Source organism: Maylandia zebra, linkage group LG15 (genome assembly GCF_041146795.1).
Source record: "Maylandia zebra isolate NMK-2024a linkage group LG15, Mzebra_GT3a, whole genome shotgun sequence".
Lineage (NCBI taxonomy): Eukaryota > Metazoa > Chordata > Actinopteri > Cichliformes > Cichlidae > Maylandia > Maylandia zebra.
The window spans coordinates 38,635,902-38,655,769 of NC_135181.1; the positions used below are offsets into that span (position 1 = coordinate 38,635,902).

Sequence of the window (19,868 nt, forward strand, 5' to 3'; positions counted from 1 at the left end):
TTTCTTCGTCAGGCGTTTTATTGACGTTTTACAGAGATGTTTGGGCAGGAAAACAAAAAATACATGAAATGAGAAGGCAACAGGATTCACGAACGAAAAAAATCAAGCTGTGTTATGAAAAAAAAAAATTGATTATTTACTACAAACAGTCTTAAAAATACATCGGGTCAGTTGAGCGTGCACCATGAGGCCTACCGAACAGCAACTGCTCGAGTTTAACGAAATGAAGTTCACCACAGGCGACGGACAGTTCTCACAATCTGAACTGGTGTAACCCACAGCTTCATGTGACACCACACGGAGAGCACACCCTCTTCTTCCAGTGTGTCACTCAGACCAGTTTAACTAGAGCTTCTCTTGGTGTGAATCACTGTAACAAACTGTGGCACAAAACACAAGAGCTCCTTAAACAAAACAAAGGTTAATGATAGAAATAAATTGGCAAACCACATCACTGTGGCTCAAAGTGTTAATTTTATAAAACCAATGGTGCATAGTGGTCCAACCTGTGTCACTGTAGCATGAACATGTATATACAATAAATGCAAGATGTCCTTTATTGTGATCTATATTTATATACACAGTACATTTACTGATCGTGTGTCCGGGACCTTTGGACTCGTCTGCTTGTGTGTCATCTTTTTACGACTAAATAAAGAGTACAGTATGGCAGTGTACTGTACGCATCAGTCTGGCCAAAGCGATGCCAAAGGTATGCAGACTGGAGCTTCGTCCATAATCATGATAAAAAACAAAAACTTAAGATTTGTATTTTGTGAGAAGGAAATTACAATGGATTTGTAAGCAGTGAGAGAAGAACTGGGATGACTCTGCATTGTGCCCACAACAAAAGTCTCTGCAGCTGTGAGGTCGGGCAGGCCGAGGAGCTTCTAAGCGACACGTCGGTCAAGCTCGGGGCAGGTCGTGCTCGTGGCCTTCGGAGCACGGCTGCTGCATCTGCACCACCACGGTCTCCACGGTGACCTCCTCCTCGGTGTCGCTGCTGTCCAGCTCGTCGTCCTCGTACTCCGAGGATTCCTGGTCGTGCTCGGAGCGCGACGCCCCGGACATGGTGCCGAAGGAGTGGGCGCTGGTGGAGGCCAGGGAGCGCAGCAGCGGGGTGCTCTCAGACACCTCCTCGTTCTCGGGGCCGCTCTCCCCCTCCTCAGAGTCAGAGTCCGAGTCGCCATGCGAGGGCACCACCTTCTGCTTGCACACCGGACACGTCTTCTTAGTCTTGGTCAGCCACGGGTCCACGCACTTGCTGTGGTAGGCTGAGAACACAAAGGGCATCCTGTTTATGCAACCCAGCCTTTGATGGCTGTCACAGCAAAGGTTAAAGTACGAGAATAAGATCACGATGGAGCCTCGTTATCTACTTAATAAAATGATAACGATCCAAACGGAATAAATCAGAGTAACTGGCTTCTGTCAGTGTAACTGTGGGTATTTTGTAGTCACTCACCATGAGAGCACGGCAGGACTCTGAGTTTATCTCCCTCTTCATATTCATCCAGGCAGATGGCACACACATCATAGTTATCACCTGGGGGGGAGAAAGAAACCATATTCTCCCTTTAACTGAACACATTTGAAAGAAAGTGGCTTTCTGAGCACCTGAGAGTCATAATTTCTAATAGGGATGGGACTCATTGATAAAGATGCCGCATGCTTAATAGTAGAGAATGAATGCACTGTGATCTCTGACAGTGCTAATGTTTCTGAAGGTCACTGAGGTCGAGCAGGTTCACAAAGTCCGGCTGCCTCGCGAGTCCGATTTCCTTCGATTCTTTGTCCCTGCACCACCCATCCCATCCTCAGCCTGCAGGGCAGAGCAGCATCTCATTCCCTGTGCGCACTGAAAGCTCAGGAATTCATCAGCGCACTCCCTCTCAAATTCCACAGCGTTCTTCTCCTTTTCCTTCCCTTCCTCTTTCCTTGCCTGAGCTGGAGGGAGGCCGGGAGAGCAGGGGGCTGTGGGTCGGTGTGTTTATGTAAGCTCTAAATGAGCATGTTTTCCCTGACTGAGCTCTCTGTGTCCGCGCCAGAGCCGCATGTGACCGTATAAGGACGGGGAGTCACATCAACCGCCCCTCCTTCCTTTCCCTCCATCATCGACTTCCAACTCGAGGCAGCGTGTCCGACTGCGGCTCCGCCTCGGCCGTTTCACTTTCAGCTTTGTTTTTAACTCAAAACACCAACACAACCACAATCATCGCGAATTTTCTTTTCGCCCAACACTCCTCTGACACGACTCCAGGGCGGCCTCCATCCTTTCCTCTCCTCGCTGCCAGTGCTGAACAGTCGCAGGGTGAGGGAGAGTTTGTGCAGGCACAGATCCAGGATCCAGTATCCACTCAGGAAATGCTGAACTGTGGCAATAACTGAGCTATTCTGAGGAGCAGAGAAAACGTTCAGTGGCTTTCTGAACTCTGTTCTGTGAACTCTGAGGCCTCGCACTGGGGAGATAACATTTAAAAATAAATAAAAATGCCATCGAGGATCGCTTTCTGCTACACTTCAAAAGCTGTTAGCACTTTATTAAGGCTGCTCAGAACGGCCAAATATGGCCTGTTCACTCGAAAACTCGAAGAGATTCCTCCAGGAAGGCCCAGGGCTCTGCACAGCACTGCAGCAGAACACAGTCTAACCGAGTCGACACCCGTCACAGAACAAATTACCCCCATGAGCTGATCAAAGAAACTGCTGGGGACGTTTCTCGAATATTCCACCACAATAACGCAATTTCTGTGAGCTGAGATTCAGGCTACGTGGGGTACATAACATATCTAGAGTAGCGTGGTTTTCATCAGGATGGTGGTTTCTCCTCATCCTAGTTTAAAAGTTGGGCTGTTGGACCCTGGAAAAACATCTAGGCCACATCTGGCAACTTTTCAGATGCTGGGAATCCCTCGCAATTACGTTTCGGGGCTAGTAGCACACGTTAAAAAGCTCTGAGAGCTGGTGCAGCTCCTCTCCCCTCCATTTTTCCCCATTAATCAGCCAGCCTGCCAGCATTCCTGGCTCTCAAGGGAATCACGCTGTCCTACTGAACTTCAGACAAGCAGCAGAGCTGGAGCGGGCAGGCGAATGAAAGAGAGGCTGACAGAAACTGGGTAAAAGGACGAGGGGGGGGGGGGAAGCATCTACAGTTTGTCACCGCCGACCAGACAAGGACAGCTGGCAAGGAGGCCACTGAGCTCAGAGACAGAGAGGGCTCCTCTATACTGACATCAACATGCTTCACACACCGACGGCTGAGACACTGCAGCTGCTCAGTCCAGTCAGTGTGTGTGTGTGTGTGTGTGTGTGCGTGCATGCGTGCTCGCCTTGGTTTGAATGTGCAAAGCTGCAGGGAGGGGTGGGGTGACTCATCATACACAGGGAGGAACAGACTGCAGGTCAAAGATCACAGGAGGAGTAAAACCAAGGGTCAAAATCAATCCCTTCATTTATTGTTTTTTCCAGTCAGTTTGCTGCACGTGTGCATTCACACTTTCTGACTCATACAACTGTCAGACGCCAGCTCCTGACAAAAACTGGCGTCAAAGCTCGCTTTCAAATGTCAGGCTGTCAGTGGAGCTGATGCAAGGTTCTGTAAGCAAACTGGAGCATATGTCATGTTAATGGCAGTGTGGTGCTTAGCCGGCAGTCGCACAGCTGCAATTACATAATGCTGTATGCCGGCACAGGTCTTATGTTACATACTGGCATTGTGCGCTGATTGCACGGGTATTGTGGCTTTCATTAAGGCATTGTGCAGACACTCCTTGTCTCGCTTACTATTCATTTCAGTCTGAGGAATCCCATTTCCATGCACACAAGTGACGTTATCCACCATCACCCCCTCTGACCCATATCTTTACGAGCACTGTCTGCTGGCCAACTGCAACAGTCGAACTTATCTAACCGAACGACCTGCATGACAGCAGACTACAAAAAGAAAACATCATGTGTCTCAATAAGGTGCCGGGCCCACAGACTGTATGTGCAAGATGGACAAACAGCGTGACATCACACACCGGTCAGTGAGGCCCCGCCCGTCTTAAAGCCTTGAGCTGTAGATTTTAGGTTGTACCGTGTCAGTGCCTTGAAGTGATGAATAAGCAGCGGATGTGACTGAGCAAGCGAACGACGCTGCACGCTCACGTGGTAACACCACATGACCTGCCCTCACTCTTTACCCCTTAAAGCTCTTTTCTGAACTGAGCGGTTTCGGTCATATATTTCAGACCTGCCTATAGAATAAAATGACTGGGTTTGTATTAGAAGTTAGTGAGGGTGGTCCCTGCCTATGCACACACCAACCATTCTAATGGTCATCAAACTACGTCTTTATTGATATATATATATACACTGAAGGGTACACAGGAAATCATCAAATGTTGTCTTTATGGAGGAAGGAGCTACATAGTAACCAGCTTCAATGAGACCATAAACTCATCAGGAAAGTGTTTGGCGCTTGCTCGGGTCACTTCCTCAGACTTTTTTTGCAACTAGAGAAGTCGTCCTCTGCTGGGTATGAGAAAAAAAAATGCTATTTAGGTTACCATGTTATCATTTTATCTCTCGGCACGACAACCACCTGCTGCTATCACAGCTTCAATGTGCCATGGCATCAGTTCACCGACTGTCTGGAACTCTAATGGAGTTCTGTCTTCGTAAATTTGATGTTTTGGTAAATTGGCATTTTGTGTGTTGGTCCAAAATGTTCCACTGAGTGACTGTGAAGCCACAGAGTGACATTCACATCATTTTCATGCTTGAACCATCAAGCGAGACCATTGTGCCTTCTTAATGGGCATCCTAGAAGAAATCACTGTCACAGTCACTCAGACAAACTCTGTAATATTCAATTTTGTCTAAATACATTCGACAGCCACTTTATTAAGAGTAACTGTTCAACTGTTTCTTAATGCAAGTATCTAATCAACCAATTATATGCCAGTTATATGAAGTTCAAACTGAGCATGGGAATGGGAAAGAAAGGTGATTTAAGTGACTCTAAATGTGGTTGTTAGTGCCAGACGGGCTGGTCCGAGTACTTCAGAAACTGCTGACCTACTGGGATTTTCCCCACACAACGGATGCTGGAAAAAAATGGGAGAAAATTCCTTCTTGATGTCAGAAGAGAATGGCCTCTTCAAGCTGGTAGGAAGGCAACAGTAACTCAAATAACCACTCGTTACTACCAAGCTATGCAGAAGATCACCTACATATCAAGCCTTAAAGCATAAGACCGCACCAGGGTCCGCTCCTGTTAGCAGTTTGCACAGGCTCAACAAAACTGGACAATAGAAAACTGGAAAAATGTTGCCTTGTCTGATGACATTCGGATGGCCGGGTCAGAATTTGAAGCATTGATCCAATCCTGCATCAACACTTCAGGCTGGCTGTGGTGGTGTAACGGTGGGGAGGATATTTTCTTGGCACACTCTGGCCCCCTTAGTAGCCATCAAAGGTGTAAAGAAAATAAATTACAACCTGCAAATCAATTTCTACTAAAGTATTTGCTGAAGTGATGGACAGATATCTGCCGATGCGAGCTCCTCTGTCAGATGGGGAGCAGATACTCTCATCAGCAGAAAGACATCCTGCCAGCACAGCAGCAGCTCAGGCTGCGGTGACGATTATTAGCTGGCAAGCATCTTTCCACTTCCCAAAGTGACTCCACACCATGCTACATTTCTTAGCTCCCCTGACCTATGACTCACAGTAACACACAGCAAAGCCATTACAGATTTAGATGTATACCAAGACTGCCACTAACAAGCCTCCTGAAGTAAATGGTAAGCTATCGATTTGGGCTTGCTGGCTGCTTCCACATTGGTGTGATTATTGTAGCCAAGCTGAGACAGGGAAGCACTAAATGATACATCAGCCAAGAGACGAAAACCTTAATAGCTTTGAAATGATCGAGGTAACTGCACTTTAAACAAAGTACAAAAAGGTATCAGTGAATTAAATGTTTTACGAGACCTTTAACACGAGAACATGCCCACTGAACCTTTGCAGAAAAACGTTCTGCACTGCAACTTCCACTGCATTTCAAAATAAGCACCTGAACATGTAATATTCTGCAAAACCGTTCAGGGTTTCAGATTTGCAGCTTCAAGATCAACAGCCACACAGCATCAGAGTACTCCCACTCACTAAAGCTGCATCTGATCAAAGCACCCCGGAGTCCGAGCTCAGCATTATCCGCTGCAACTTGGGCCAAGAAGGGTAACATTAGACATTTTTCCCAGTCTGAAGCTGCACCGTTGCAGCGATGAAGTTCAGGCACGGTGCCAAAAACTTCAGCAACGGTGCAGGATGCAAGTTTTCTTAGCATCACATTGAATTGTGTGGAGTCGAGTTGTCCCAAAGCAAGGCTACAGCTAAAAATAATACAAGTCACAATGTGGCGCTTAAACCCCTCCCACACACACATACAACCAGCTGCTGTAAACAATGATCAATAAATGACAAGCTTTTGCATTCTAGATGAGGGTTTGTGTGGAAACCATATAGCCATAGAGGTTCACTGGTGTATGTACTTAGTATATCACTAACTCACAACACTTACAAAAACAGCCCATTTCCCTTTACGTGACACAAACATCAGAAATAGTGCTGCAGTCATTCCAAATCCAGAGGCCAAATCCTGCTTGAGGCCTTCCTCTTACCTGAGGTAAGCACCGCCTAACAACACAAAATCAGACAACAGGGGTGCTGTCCCACTGCGACAGCCCTCCCATCCTCAAACCTGACACTTTGTTTCTTGCCAGGTTAGCATTGCTCCAAAGAGCAGAGCTCAAAAGGTGATTAGGTGGAGATTTGGTGTCCCCTTCCCATGTTGTTAAACGCTCTGACTCAGCTGACAGGCGTGCAGACGCCGCCCCGGAGGCTGTTTCCTGAACGTCCGAACTCGCCTGAGCAGTAAAGGGTGACTGCAGCGGTGCTTGGTGGAAACCCTGAGTCAGAGTGGGCACTGCTCGCAGACGCATCCGTGACAGCGCACAAACCACAGAGCCTAACGTGACAGAAACAGTGACCAGAGCAGCACATGCTGCTTTTAGCTGGTCTGCTGCACGTGCTTCCATTACTGCCAGGCAGGGAGGAGCAGCTCTGCAGCTCAACCCCCCCTCAATTAGCAGCTTTGCAAGGGGGATACTTATTATGCACCACCCATTCTCTACAAAAGCTCCCCGGTGTTTCCCTGCACAGACGACTGCAGTCCGGGGCTTTCCAGCCCGCAAAATACATCTGCTGGAGGTAACACAGCCGGCAAACATCTAAATACACAGACAAACTTATTTACCCAACACACAACGAGGATTTGCCTTTCAAAACAATGCTATAGTCAGCCTGACACCTATACTTAGAAAGAAGGAGAAGCCACAGAGTTTTACTTAAAAAGCTTTCAGAGGTTTTTGATGAAACACTCAAATATTTACACAAAAATAAAAGCAGAGATCTATTTTTACTTCATCACATTTTCTCTCCTATTACAAACAAGCGGTACATGCTCTACTGTACATCTGCCTGACAGGTAAAATCCAAATTACACTTAGCTTTCGACCCAGCCGGCCCCCAGCATGACTGAGATTACATTCCAAACCATCAGTCATGTGTCCAGTTTCAACAGAGAGGAGCTCTAATCTGCCTTTGTGGAAAAAAATCAAGTCCATATTAATCCGATTAGGTGCAGAGCTCCAGGGAGCGGTGGTGTGTCGCAATGCATCGATGACATCTCTGTTCTTGGCCGAATCATGTGAGAGAAAGGAGCGAAAGAGCAAAGATAGCATCTCTACAGATCGCGAAGGTCAGAGGTCAGACTAAAAGATGTGTAAACGCCTGGTTGCTTCAGGGAGTCAACACAATGCTGGAATATTTTTTGCTAAAGGAAAACAAACTTAATGAAACCTTGCTAACAGACATGTAGCACTGTTCCACATAATGGGCATAATGATAATGTTGTGCTACACAGTAGCTTTAGCAAAAAAAATGAGCCACCTAGAACTCTTAAATTAACCTTTATTGAGCCAGGAAGTGAAATTATTGAGATTTTCCTGTGAAGCCTCGATGCTAACCACTGATCTTTTCCTACCTTTCTTGTACTTGTGGATGGGAAGCTTCTTCAGCTGATCTTTGCGCAGGCGGCTCCTCCGAGCTCTGTGTCGATCCTGGACAAACTTGGTGATCTAGTCGAAGCACAAATAGAGCAAAACTGTCAAAATGAGCGCAAACCACACACAGATCTTGTGCAAGTAAAGTCAAAGAAGCTTAAATTTACAGTGCATAAGAAATTTATTAGACCACCTGTCATAAAGACAAGAAACTGCTCAAAAACACGTTTAAAACTTTTTAATGTTATTGCTATTTATTAAGCAAATAAACTGAATTATTATTTTCGTACCAAAATTTGAGCTAACACGCTGGACATTTTTGAGAAGCCAAAAAAATGAATCAAGCATAACATTCAACCATGAAAACAATGTCTTTCTGTTCAGGGATGGAAGTAAATTAATGTGATTTGGCATTTTAATTAAAATTAATAATGCACTTTACTATTTTTTCTGCTTTTCTGTAAAACTGTCAATTCAAAAATTCATGATTAACAACAATATTTACAATTCAGCATTAAAACTAACATTTCAATGAAACAGCTTGCAAATACTGGTGGATTAATTATTACAGGAACATAAAAAATGAAACGACTTCAACCTGGGCTGAAGTCTGGTGCCTGATGAAGAACAACGTTTTGGGATTAAAACTTGGTTTTCCTAAAATAATTTAGAATTATTTTTACAGCAAGTAAGAGTCCTTACGAGGAAAAAAGCCCTTTCAGTATCAGACCAGTGTGGATTTGACTGTTTTTACTTCTTAATCATCAAATCGATGGCAGTAAAACAACAAATTACTATCCATCTTTACACAAGTTTAGTTGTTCCTTTGTAAAATGCTTTAACCCTGAGTTAAAATGAAGACATCTTAAATTTACCAACCATAAAGACCACAATGAGGATGAGGCAGATTCCCACGATGATGAGGAAGGGGATCAGGTAGTATTCCAGAGGCAGACTGAAGTCTGGCAGGAGGACCACGTGGCCGCTAAAAGAAAAGCAGAGCGCTGTCAGGTGCAGGACAGGTAAACATTAACCTTTCCTTTTCACAGACACGCATTATGCTGCTGACTGTGACCTACACCAACAGCACTCTGTTATAGCTCATTGCTGTGAGCTGCCACATTAAGGAGATTCCCTTTAGTGCTTTTCAGCTGTGTGACAGTCACATAAAGGTCCCCTTATCAACATAATGACATTTTATTTCAGTCAGAAGTCTCTCTGCAGCAGACTATCTGTGCTTCAGGCAAATATGTAACAACCAAACTGGCCCACGCTGATGCAAATATGCCAATACCATGTTTGGTGTTCGTTCCCTGGCTGCGCAGCATGTGGGAATAACCCTCACGTATTAGGGTGTATCTGACACAAACACCAACCGAGTTAAGGTGGAGAAATGAAACGTTAATGTTGTGACCTCTGAGCTCATGTGATCGGCAGCGACAAGTCCTCCCCTTGATATATTACAGTTCACGCTGCGCATTTTGTTTTACAGTAACAACAAATTAAACTCCTGGCTGGAAAGCAAAGAATGGCCGGTGAGTGATCCAGCTTTATAAAGCAGCCAGCTCTCCTCTACGTGTTGAAAGTAAGAATTGTTCATAGTGGAGTGTGAGAGGAGCCGAGCAGGAAGCTGCTTCTATTTATACTGATGGGCAGGAAAAGAAAAAAACAAGAAGAAGAAAATGGAGAGATTTGGGTTTGAGCTTACCCCTTGTCATACATGTAGTCCTCTTTCAGAGTGTTGGCAGTCTCCTCGCCCACAAACACAGACGGGATAACCAACTGCTTCATGATATCCACTAAAAAAACCCAAAACAAACAAAATGGATAAGTTACATACATCTAGAATTACTCAGTTACTTTCAGTTGCAGCTTTTAAAGCTCCTTTCTGAGCACTCAAAGTGCGTTTTTACTTCAAGTCTCATTCACCCATTCACACACATTTCACATGTTCACACACGCTGATAGATGCATCTAAGGCACGTGTGGTGATCGGCATTTTGCACAAAGATACTGAGACAAGCAGGTTGGCGGAGCCAGGGTTTGAACCACTGTCCTTCTGATTAGAAAACAACCTCCCCAATAAGTCAAATACTTTACACCTGAGCGTTTGCAAACATCGATGCATCCTTTTGAAAGATTTTTTTTTTCTGCCTGTCCCATTTGGATCTTTAGCCGTCAGAATTGTTGTCTGAAGGCCAAAAAAAGATGCCCAGTGGATTTACTTTACCAAGTGGATCATCATGGCCCTGCCATATTGGTCCATTTGATTGACCATTATTATACTTATGTATTTATTTTATTTTCAGTTGTTGCAAACGGGACAGACATGACTGGACGATAGGACAGGGAGAAAGAAAGAATGAAAGAAAGAGAGGGAGAGAAATACAAATTAGGGGGGAGAAGAGATGGTGAGAAAGGAGGGAAGAAAAAAAAGAAAGAAAAGCAAACAAACAAAAAAAGAAAAAAAACACCTGGATCACCTGTCAAGAGAAGAAGAAAAAACAGGAGAAAACAAACAACAAAGAGCAACATAATAAATACAACACCATCACAATAAACTAGCTGACAGTAGATACTAAATTTTAAATGTTATTGTGCAGCACGCAAGATCGACAGCGCACAATGTGCTTTGAGGTAGCAGCCAAGAAAGGTGTAGTTTGTGTCTGTGAACACCTGTGTGTACACCTGTGTGCATCAGCACGCTTGTATTCAAAAGGTTTCTCCATGTAATGATCTGCTAGGGAGTGTGGGGAGCCATAGCCCCGTCCCCGAGGGCATGAAGTAGGTATGGAGGAGATCCAGGCCCCAGAAATCCAGAGGCCCCAGAGTACGAGGACCCAAGGAGGACCACCAGGGGGGCAACTGTGCCACCCTCCTGGGAAGAACTGAGGAGAGCCCCAAACGAGAGGTCACCCAGCAGCCACGGAGCCGAGGCCAGAGGGGGTTGCAGTGATGTGCCCGCGGGCTCTGCCGGCAGCCAGCTGTGCCAGAGAGGACAGGCCCCAGGCCCAGAGGGCGCCCCACGCCCCTGGTGGCCGCTTGGCGGGGCCCAGCTGGGCCACAGGCGCCAGGCCCTGCCAAACGGCCACCAGGAGTGAGCCGGTACATACATGAGCACCCAGCCCCAGACACCAAGAACCACCAACGCACCGACGTCTGAGGGCATCAGCCACCGGCAGGGAGTGTGGTGAGGAAAGATTTTAAAGGTTCACCAGCTGCTGAGTTATGCTGCTGAACAAAGACCAGAGAAGTGTTTGTGCAGAGTGAAGCTGATCTTCTTGCTATGAAAATTCACCCATTCATTATTTCTGTCCTATCACACATTTGTGTAACATGTTATGATATTGTAATACAAAAGCGATCTGCGTGACCTTGATCTTCGACACTTAATCCCAAATTTTAGCATTACTGAGCTGTTAGCTTCACAGGACAGACATCCAAAAAGGAAAGGAGGTTCAGACTGTTTGGCCACCCAACAAGCACCCATTAAAGCACTGAACTAGATAACAGGAGCATCTTACCATCGTTGGATCCCATGCCGATTAAGTCATCCGACTCCACATTGTGAACAATGGCTGCCTTGTAGCCGGCTTTTTGGGCATTGAGGACCTGAAACAAACAAACAAACAAACAAACAAACAAACAAACAAAAGGCAAAACTGTTTTCATCCGATTGTCAATCTGAAAAAATTTGTGGTGGGGGTCAGGTGGATAAAAGTGACAGCAGTATATGTGATAACAGCAGTTTCTGTCATATACTGTGACCAAATTAGATTTTCATTATTTAACAGAGCAGCATGAAGCATGTGGTACCGCTCAACATTTTTGTGGCTCACTCTCTAGAAAGACAAGCAGCATAAACACTGAATGAGCTTTAACTGAAGATACAAAATAGGAAGCTTCCAAGGAAACGATGGGAAACGGGGCACAGAGAAAGCCACAAAGTATTTGTAATGGCTACAGGTTAAAGACCATATGAGAGTCCAATGATGTGAAGATACCCATAATAGTAATTACAAAAACATATTACATATATTAGTAGAGATTGCATCTCTCAGTTGGCTTGGGAAAGTCTTGGTAGGAATTGATGAGAAGGAGTAAGTGGACAGGGAGAGAGAGGAGTCTGGGCTTCAATGCTCTGCCTGCGGCCCTCTCAACCAAGGCTCAGATGAACAGCACGAATAAAAAAAGAAAAGAAAAGATATTTAGACTGGAATGGCTTTGTGTCCTGATGCCTGGTCTGCTTCAAATGTGCTACAATTTCTTATTTTATTTATAACAAACAGCCAACATGGTTCAATCTGATACCCTACAGGTGCTTTTCTGTGCTCTACAACAAAAACAAGCCATGACTATCAGGCATCAAGAATAAGTAAGAACACAACATGTAGTAACAAACACAAGCTTTGCATTTCAATTCTAATTGGACAATTTATTAATACTTTGCAATGTAAATCTTTAAAAACTATTTGCATTAGGCATGTACTATGACCAGAGGCATGTACATGACCAGAGGCAGCAGCAGCAAAAACATCGGACAGCAGCAGCCCAAGCCTCATAGTGCAGGAATATGAGGTGAGGCGCACACTGAGGGCAGTGAACCCCAGGAAGGCCACCGGACCAGATGGGGTAACCGCAAAGGTCCTAAAAGAGTGTGCAGACCAGCTGGCTGGGGTCTTCACTAAGATCTTCAACACTTCACTGTCCCAGTCCTGCATCCCGCCGTGCCTAAAGTCAGCCACAATTGTCCCACTGCCAAAGCGTACTAACATTAGCAGCCTCAACGACTACCGACCAGTTGCTCTAACACCTGTTATAATGAAGTGCTTTGAGAAACTGGTCCGACGTCACATCATGTCCTGCCTGCCACCCACACTCGACCCGCTCCAGTTTGCATACAGAGCTAACAGATCAACTGAAGATGCCATTGCTACAACGCTCCACACCACCATCTCTCACCTGGAAGTGCAGGGCCGTTACGCCAGGCTGCTCTTTGTTGACTTTAGCTCTGCTTTCAATACGATACTCCCGGACAGACTAATAGATAAACTGCTGGAAATTGGACTTCCTTCCACCACCTGCCGCTGGATCAGAGACTTCCTCTCAGACCGTGTACAGAGAGTTAGAGTGGGGCCTCATCTTTCCTCAGCCCTCAGCCTCAACACCGGCTCTCCACAAGGCTGTGTACTGAGTCCCCTACTGTACACTCTGTACACACATGACTGTGTTAGTTCCCACCCAGACAACACAGTCATCAAGTTTGCAGATGATACCACTGTGGTGGGGCTCATCTCAGGGGGAGATGAGACTGCATACAGAGCTGAAGTTCAGAGGCTGTCAGATTGGTGTGCAGACAACAACCTGGACCTCAATACCACCAAAACAAAAGAACTGGTAGTTGACTTCAGAAGGAGGAAGTCCGAGCTGCAGCCTGTCAGCATCAACGGGGAGTGCGTGGAAAGGGTCTCCAGTTTCAAGTTTCTGGGTGTGCACATAGACACAGACCTCCAATGGAGCTCTAACACCTCTGCGGTCTTAAAGAAGGCCCAACAGCGTCTCCACTTTCTGAGAATCCTCAGAAAAATGGACCTGAAGAAGGAGCTGCCGACCGTCTTCTACCGCTGCTCCATTGAAAGTGTGCTGACATATTGCATCGGTGTGTGGTTCTCCAGCTGCACCACAGCACACAGAAAGGCACTCCAGAGGGTCATCAACACGGCCCAAAAAATCATTGGACATCCTCTTCCCTCCCTGAAGGACCTGTACAGCACTCGCTGTCTCAAGAGGGCACGCAGCATCCTACGGGACTGCACACACCCAGGACACCGGGTGTTTAAGCTGCTGCCGTCTGGCAGGAGGTTCAGGCTGCTGAGGTCCCGAACAAATAGACTCAAGGACAGCTTTTACAACAGGGCAATAGCCCTGATCAATGGAAATAGCTGACCTGACTGGATACCTCCCTGGACTTTTTAGGGGGAGGTAACAATGTTTAAAACGATAACAATAATATTTATAACAAGGTGCAATAATAATTAATGTGCAATAATAACAGTGTGCAATACACATACACTTATTCTTCTTTTTTATACTAAGTTAATATACTGTGTTGTGTTGTTTGTTACGTTGTGATGTGTCATATCGTGTCGTGTTGTGTTATATGTAGTGCCGACGTAGGACAGTTTTTCCAATTTCATTGTACTACTGTACTATGTATGACTGTGCAATGACAATAAAGAGTTATCTTATCTTATCTTATCTATATCGTCTAATCCGCGTTAATACCAATATAAACTTACATGATGCAAAACTGTCATGTCGCGATATTGTGTGAGCAACGACGAGTCAAACCCGGGCATGTCTGACAGTAAGAGCTGCGTTTCAGCGTCAAATGATGATTATTTTTCCCCCTACAAGGGAAGCGACTTCAACAGTCTCCATCAAAACACAGGACTTGAAAGGTTTTCCTGCTGAAGGTGGAAACCATGAGGCAAAAAACACAGTTGAGTACAATCAGCCTATGCAGGCGGGCAGCTAGCAGCTGCTGATGTGCGATGCAAACGTACACAAATGACTCAACCAAGCATGACTGCATCACTCAGAAGTTAGAATCCATATGACGGGAAAAGCAAACAGTGCATGGAAATCACTGATGCAGTAATATGGAGGAAACGCAGGGCTTTAACCAGCTGGTTAGAAAGTGCCACCCACGGGTGGCTTTTTTTTTTCCCAAGTTTTATTTTGTTCAAATAAAACAGGTGTTTTATACTTTTACTTAAAGTTTCCAGGGAAAACACTAGCTATTACCTACTACACTATAATCCTGCTGCTGGCACCTTTTTTTTAAAATTAAAAACAAAAAAAAGAAGAAGAAAAAAAAAAAAAAAAAAGCTCTGCAAACTGCAATAAAAGGTCACTCAGATTTTTCCTGCATCGTCACAAATATCCTGAAAATATTGTGAGTTTGAAAACAGATATTCGTTATCATGCAATTCTTTAATTTAAGCCAGGCTGAGACAGTACTGGCCATTTCCTTTAGCCAAAGACTATTATCATGCGTTTGTATGTTTTTTAAAGTGTTGCATAAACATCCCACCCTCATCACACTCTTATTAATCATAGATGTGTACCCGCCCACCTCTTCTACAAAACAGACGCCTGCACTAGTGTGTAACGTGTTTTCTGCGTAGGTCAGTGCAGCAGCTATGCTCTGAAACCTTTTTTTCCCCTCTTCATAATCTAGAAATGTCCCAGGCCAGGGTTTTTCCAAAAACTTGCCAGCTTTGCGCAGTTACTTTGGACAAAGATTTTTAGCATTTAGTCAAACACACAGAATAGATAGTCTCCATCGTTTAGGTCGACCCCAAAAACTCTGGGTTGTCTCCCGTCTGACAATCCAGAACTCTAAAGGGTTACTTATTTAGATGGTTTAACAATTATAAATGAGACATCAGCTTAAAACAAGAAAAAAAGAGAAAGTAAACTAGACTTTAATTGTCTGGTGAATTCAGAAATACAAACCACATGAGAACCTCCTGTAGATTATCACTATGATGTCTGTCCAGACTCTTATATTATTTGGTCAAGACTTTGAATTTAATTAAAAGGTCAAAAGGTAAAAAGACAGACTTACGTTGGGCCAAACAAGCCGATTCTGATAAAACAAACTTGTGAGTCTACACAGCAGACAACATTTCAAACACGGACAAATAATTTTCTGAAAACCGCACGCTTTCAATACAGCAGAACATCTTAACAATCAGCACAGCTTCGTGGTTGGAAAGAGCAGGCATAATGCCTCTGGTTGCTAGATGCAACAGGTGTGAGGCGCGCACACACACACACACATACACTCAAAACATGAATAGACAGAGTAAAATAGGGAACCTTCCTGCAGCAGTCATGTGTGCTGCATTAGGGGATGTGGGGAAAACTGATGTAATGCGATCTTTCGTCTGTGAGGCAGCTTTTATGGGCTACAGTATCCTGTACGGCCATTGTTGTGGCTGATGTGGTGAAGGAAACGGGATGTGACGATATAATCTTAGAGTGAATCATTAGGTATTCTGACACGGTCAGAGATAGTGGGACAGTAGATGCTTCCTCTGAAAGTTAGAGGGGAAAAAAACATGCGTCAGATGACGTAACATCCTGAGGGAGTCATGGAAGCTAAAGCAGCCACAGCGCTGCCGCTCCTCAAGAAATACATTTATAATCTCATTTAGCAGAGTGGAACAAAACTAAATCTATCTGCAATTCTTGGTTGTGCTGTCCTGCTGGGGGCAGTCACAACTACCATGGTGGTGTGGGGAGGGTGGGGTTTGGTTTGCAATATTTAGGTGGGTGAGAGGATGACTGGCAAGACAGAAAGTTTCTCTGTGGGACAAAGTAATAGTCCCTGCTATCCAGCTCACCCCTCAGTATTCTTAAGGATTTGGCAGATGATGGAGCCTAAGCAGAGACAATATATTTGGCAAAGCAAAGAACGCAGGTTTATTTTTCTTAAATACGATTCGCAACCTGAAGCCACTGAAGAACTGCTGATGTGAATAATGAGTCAGAGCATGTGACCTGAAACATGAAGGAGAACAGAAAGAGAGGACTTTGGGCCACAGTGTAAAATATCTGAAAGTCGTCTGGAGTGGGGTAAGGGGTGGGGTGGGCCGCTCATACTAATCTGAGCGATGATTGGTCGTGAGTATTTGTGCCAGCTGCGCTGTTCAAGTAGGGCTCTTTAGACAAGCATTGTACTCCGCTATGATGCAAGCAAATCCATTAAGACCTGTGTGTGTGTGTGTGTGTGTGTGTGTGTGTGTGTGTGTTATTGTGGCCTGCATGGACACCAACACTGAGCAGCTCTGTCTTTTGTGTGTTCCTTGTCATAGTAATTTTATGCACAAGCATACGTAAAAGCTGCGTGTATGGCAGCCGCCGCATTGTGATTCCATGTGTTTGCCTCTGAGGCTGCATTGTGTGGAGGTATCAATGGCTCCTGTGTGCGAGCGTCTGGAGGAAAGCTGTCTGGAGAAGCGGAATACAAGACACTGCATCTAGGTGTGTGTGTGACTTTGGTTCATATCACAAAGCTGTGATTTTCAGTCTTATGTGATGGATTAACTTCTTCTGGACACGTTTAAGACCAATTTATCAACAGGAAACATCACTGAAAGCCACCATTACACTCAAAGTGCTCATAAAAATATGTTTAGCCTGAAAGAAGTGATTTCTGTAGCTTGTTCGTCATCTTCACTTGAGGCCAGCAGCTCTAATGCCACATTAGCAGTTAGCAGCATAACACTTCTGAATCTCCCAACCAAACTGTGTGGGGCCAAAGATGCATCATGTATAATGAAAGCGCTGGGTTTTAACAGGGCAGACTAATGTGCAGGATAGAAATTATGAGGATGTCTCTGGTTCAGTTGTTAAGTTAAGGTTGCTGGAAATGAAGTTGCATAAATGGGAAAGTGCAACAGCTGCCAGACGCCAAAAATATGGCCAAAAGATAAGTAGGTCATGCTTTACGTCTCGTCTTTACGGAGCATTCTTCAGTGCGTGTAGGGAGTCATTTAACTTGTAGGCTGTCTAGATGCCAGTTTGTGGTGCAGCCAGTCGGCCTGGGATCTGCAGAGGAATTCAACCTCTGCTGCTGGCTCACCCTTGTGTTTGCATGGGCAAAGATAAGGACATTCAGTGCATTCCAGAGAGGAAGGAGAGAAACAGGGAGGTGTGTGTGTGTGTGTGTGTGTGTGTGTGTGTGTGTGTGTGTGTGTGTGTGTGTGTGTGTGTGTGTGTGTGTGTGTGTGTGTGTGTGTGTGTGTGTGACGAGGTGACGACAGGAGGCAGAAAATAAGAAGCCTCTAGGAATAATAGAAAAACAGAAATTCGTAGTAAAAGTCAATGTGATGAGAAACAGAGATAAATGATGATTTCTGTTCTTTTTCAAACATCTGTGGAGGATCACGGTGATCATAACAGCAGGTATCCTCGTGCGATGATACTTAAGCATCAAATCACTCCAAAAAACATCCAATTTGGTTAGAATGTAGGAAAAGTTGCAAACTTAAACAGAGAGAGGGTAAGTGTAGATTCTGAAGGGTATCGCTTCATTTTTTTGTCGTCATGTGACGGCATGACTTGGCTCTAGAAACTTCTAGCTCTGGTCATTTTTTCCCCCGGTTCTGCTTTCCAAAACCTTCACATCATTTTCTTTTCTTGTACCAGCACACTTTGGATTCCAAACAAAGCGCAGCGCGGCATGTTTTCTCTTCTCGGCACCCCGTGGTGCACATCGAACCAATTCTAAACTGGGCAGCAGTGCAGACGGTGAAGGTTTATTTGTAAAACTGACTAATTATGGCTTTTTAAAAAAAAGGCTGATTAAACTCGACTTAAGAGGCTGCTGTTTTTGGAGCGCTGCGAGTGAACTTAACAAGATCCAGGAGGTTAAAATACAATGTGGCATACGAGCGCACAGTGAAGGCAGAAATTTGTATTAAAATGAATACAGATGTGAAACATGCACATGAACTGATGATGGATTCTAATATAATTAGATCAAAGACAAAGCAATATATTGAGCATTAGGGAATTAAGAACCGATTCTTGTAGAGAACTGATTTCTAGTAGTTTAATTCCTTGGAATCTTTAGTCTTGTCTTTATAAATGAAATTTATAAAGGACAGGAGCACAATGGTAACGTGGAAACTGCATCCACGACAGAAACAGCTGCATTTTGTTGCTAACACAACTTTGAGTCTTTGCAAGTACCTGGACAAACAGCATGCTAACGCTAAACTAGCCAAGAACCCAGAGTGACGTTAGCTGACTGACTGCTAACCCCAGCCCAGCAGCCAGACGCTCCAGATACCTCCAACATGCACAAACATTTGACCCACAGCGTGTAATGAATTTGTACAAATGTAATGTCTTTTATATGATTCTTAGCGATGGTAGTGTTTCTGCGAGCAGAGCCGATGAGAACCCACTGAGAATCGATAAGGAATCGAATCAATAAGAGATATTCACAATGGAACCACCAAATTCTAATGAATTCCCATCTTTATTTCTCATCATTACTGAAGTTTTTATATTGGCCTTCATTATTTCTTTAATCTTTTCTAAAAGTAGATCTAATAAGATTCTGACCATAAGAAGATTCGACTGGTCCTTTTGTCCAACCAACTACCGTCCAAAGATGTCACTGAAAAATATCTCCAAGAGAGAAAAGCAACAAATCCTCGAAGCTGAGGACCTGAAACCAGCAAATGACTGGTATTTTCCTCTCATCAACACTGCTGAATAAATTAATAGATCGCCTAATTGTTTGAGTGTTTATCCAATCAATGATTGCAATCAAAACAAATGACGCAGATGAATGCAAATAAAGCTGAACAATTTAAATTTCCCTGCAAATGTCTTCTTTCTTCCGGACTCATCAGCTTTAAGAGTTTATTTGACCTTCAAGCAGGAAGGCTGAAGCCACCTGGAGGCCAACAGCAGCCGAATTCTGCTCTCGTATCGAGCTGCTTCCTGTGAATGAATCCGACTGTGTGAATGTGAGGGAAGGAAAAGAAACATGTTTCCAGTCAACCGTAAAATGGTGGAAAAGGTATTTCAAAGTAGCTTGCTACTACAGGTCACTGCACCTTCGATTACTGCGGAAGAGAGAGAGTGTGTGTAAAAGCACACACTCTCTCTCTTCTAGCTCTCAGCTGACTGAAGGTGCACAAACACTGGCCAGAGCTGGACTTGACTTGT

At 44.6% G+C, this 19,868-nt stretch overlaps 1 protein-coding gene across 2 annotated transcripts in view; it reads right to left on the reverse strand.

Moving 5' to 3' along the window:
- The window catches only part of rnf13 (ring finger protein 13), a 39,919-nt gene continuing 20,051 nt past the window's right edge, over nucleotides 1-19,868 (reverse strand). For both annotated transcript variants that reach the window (XM_004561964.4, XM_076874392.1), the window contains exons 5-10: nucleotides 11,636-11,723; nucleotides 9,820-9,910; nucleotides 8,991-9,096; nucleotides 8,093-8,186; nucleotides 1,466-1,546; nucleotides 1-1,274 (exon numbers count right to left, since the gene is read on the reverse strand). In XM_004561964.4, coding sequence (XP_004562021.1) covers nucleotides 907-1,274; nucleotides 1,466-1,546; nucleotides 8,093-8,186; nucleotides 8,991-9,096; nucleotides 9,820-9,910; nucleotides 11,636-11,723 — 828 coding nt within the window. In that variant the 3' untranslated portion in view covers nucleotides 1-906. The remainder of the gene's footprint in view (nucleotides 1,275-1,465; nucleotides 1,547-8,092; nucleotides 8,187-8,990; nucleotides 9,097-9,819; nucleotides 9,911-11,635; nucleotides 11,724-19,868) is intronic.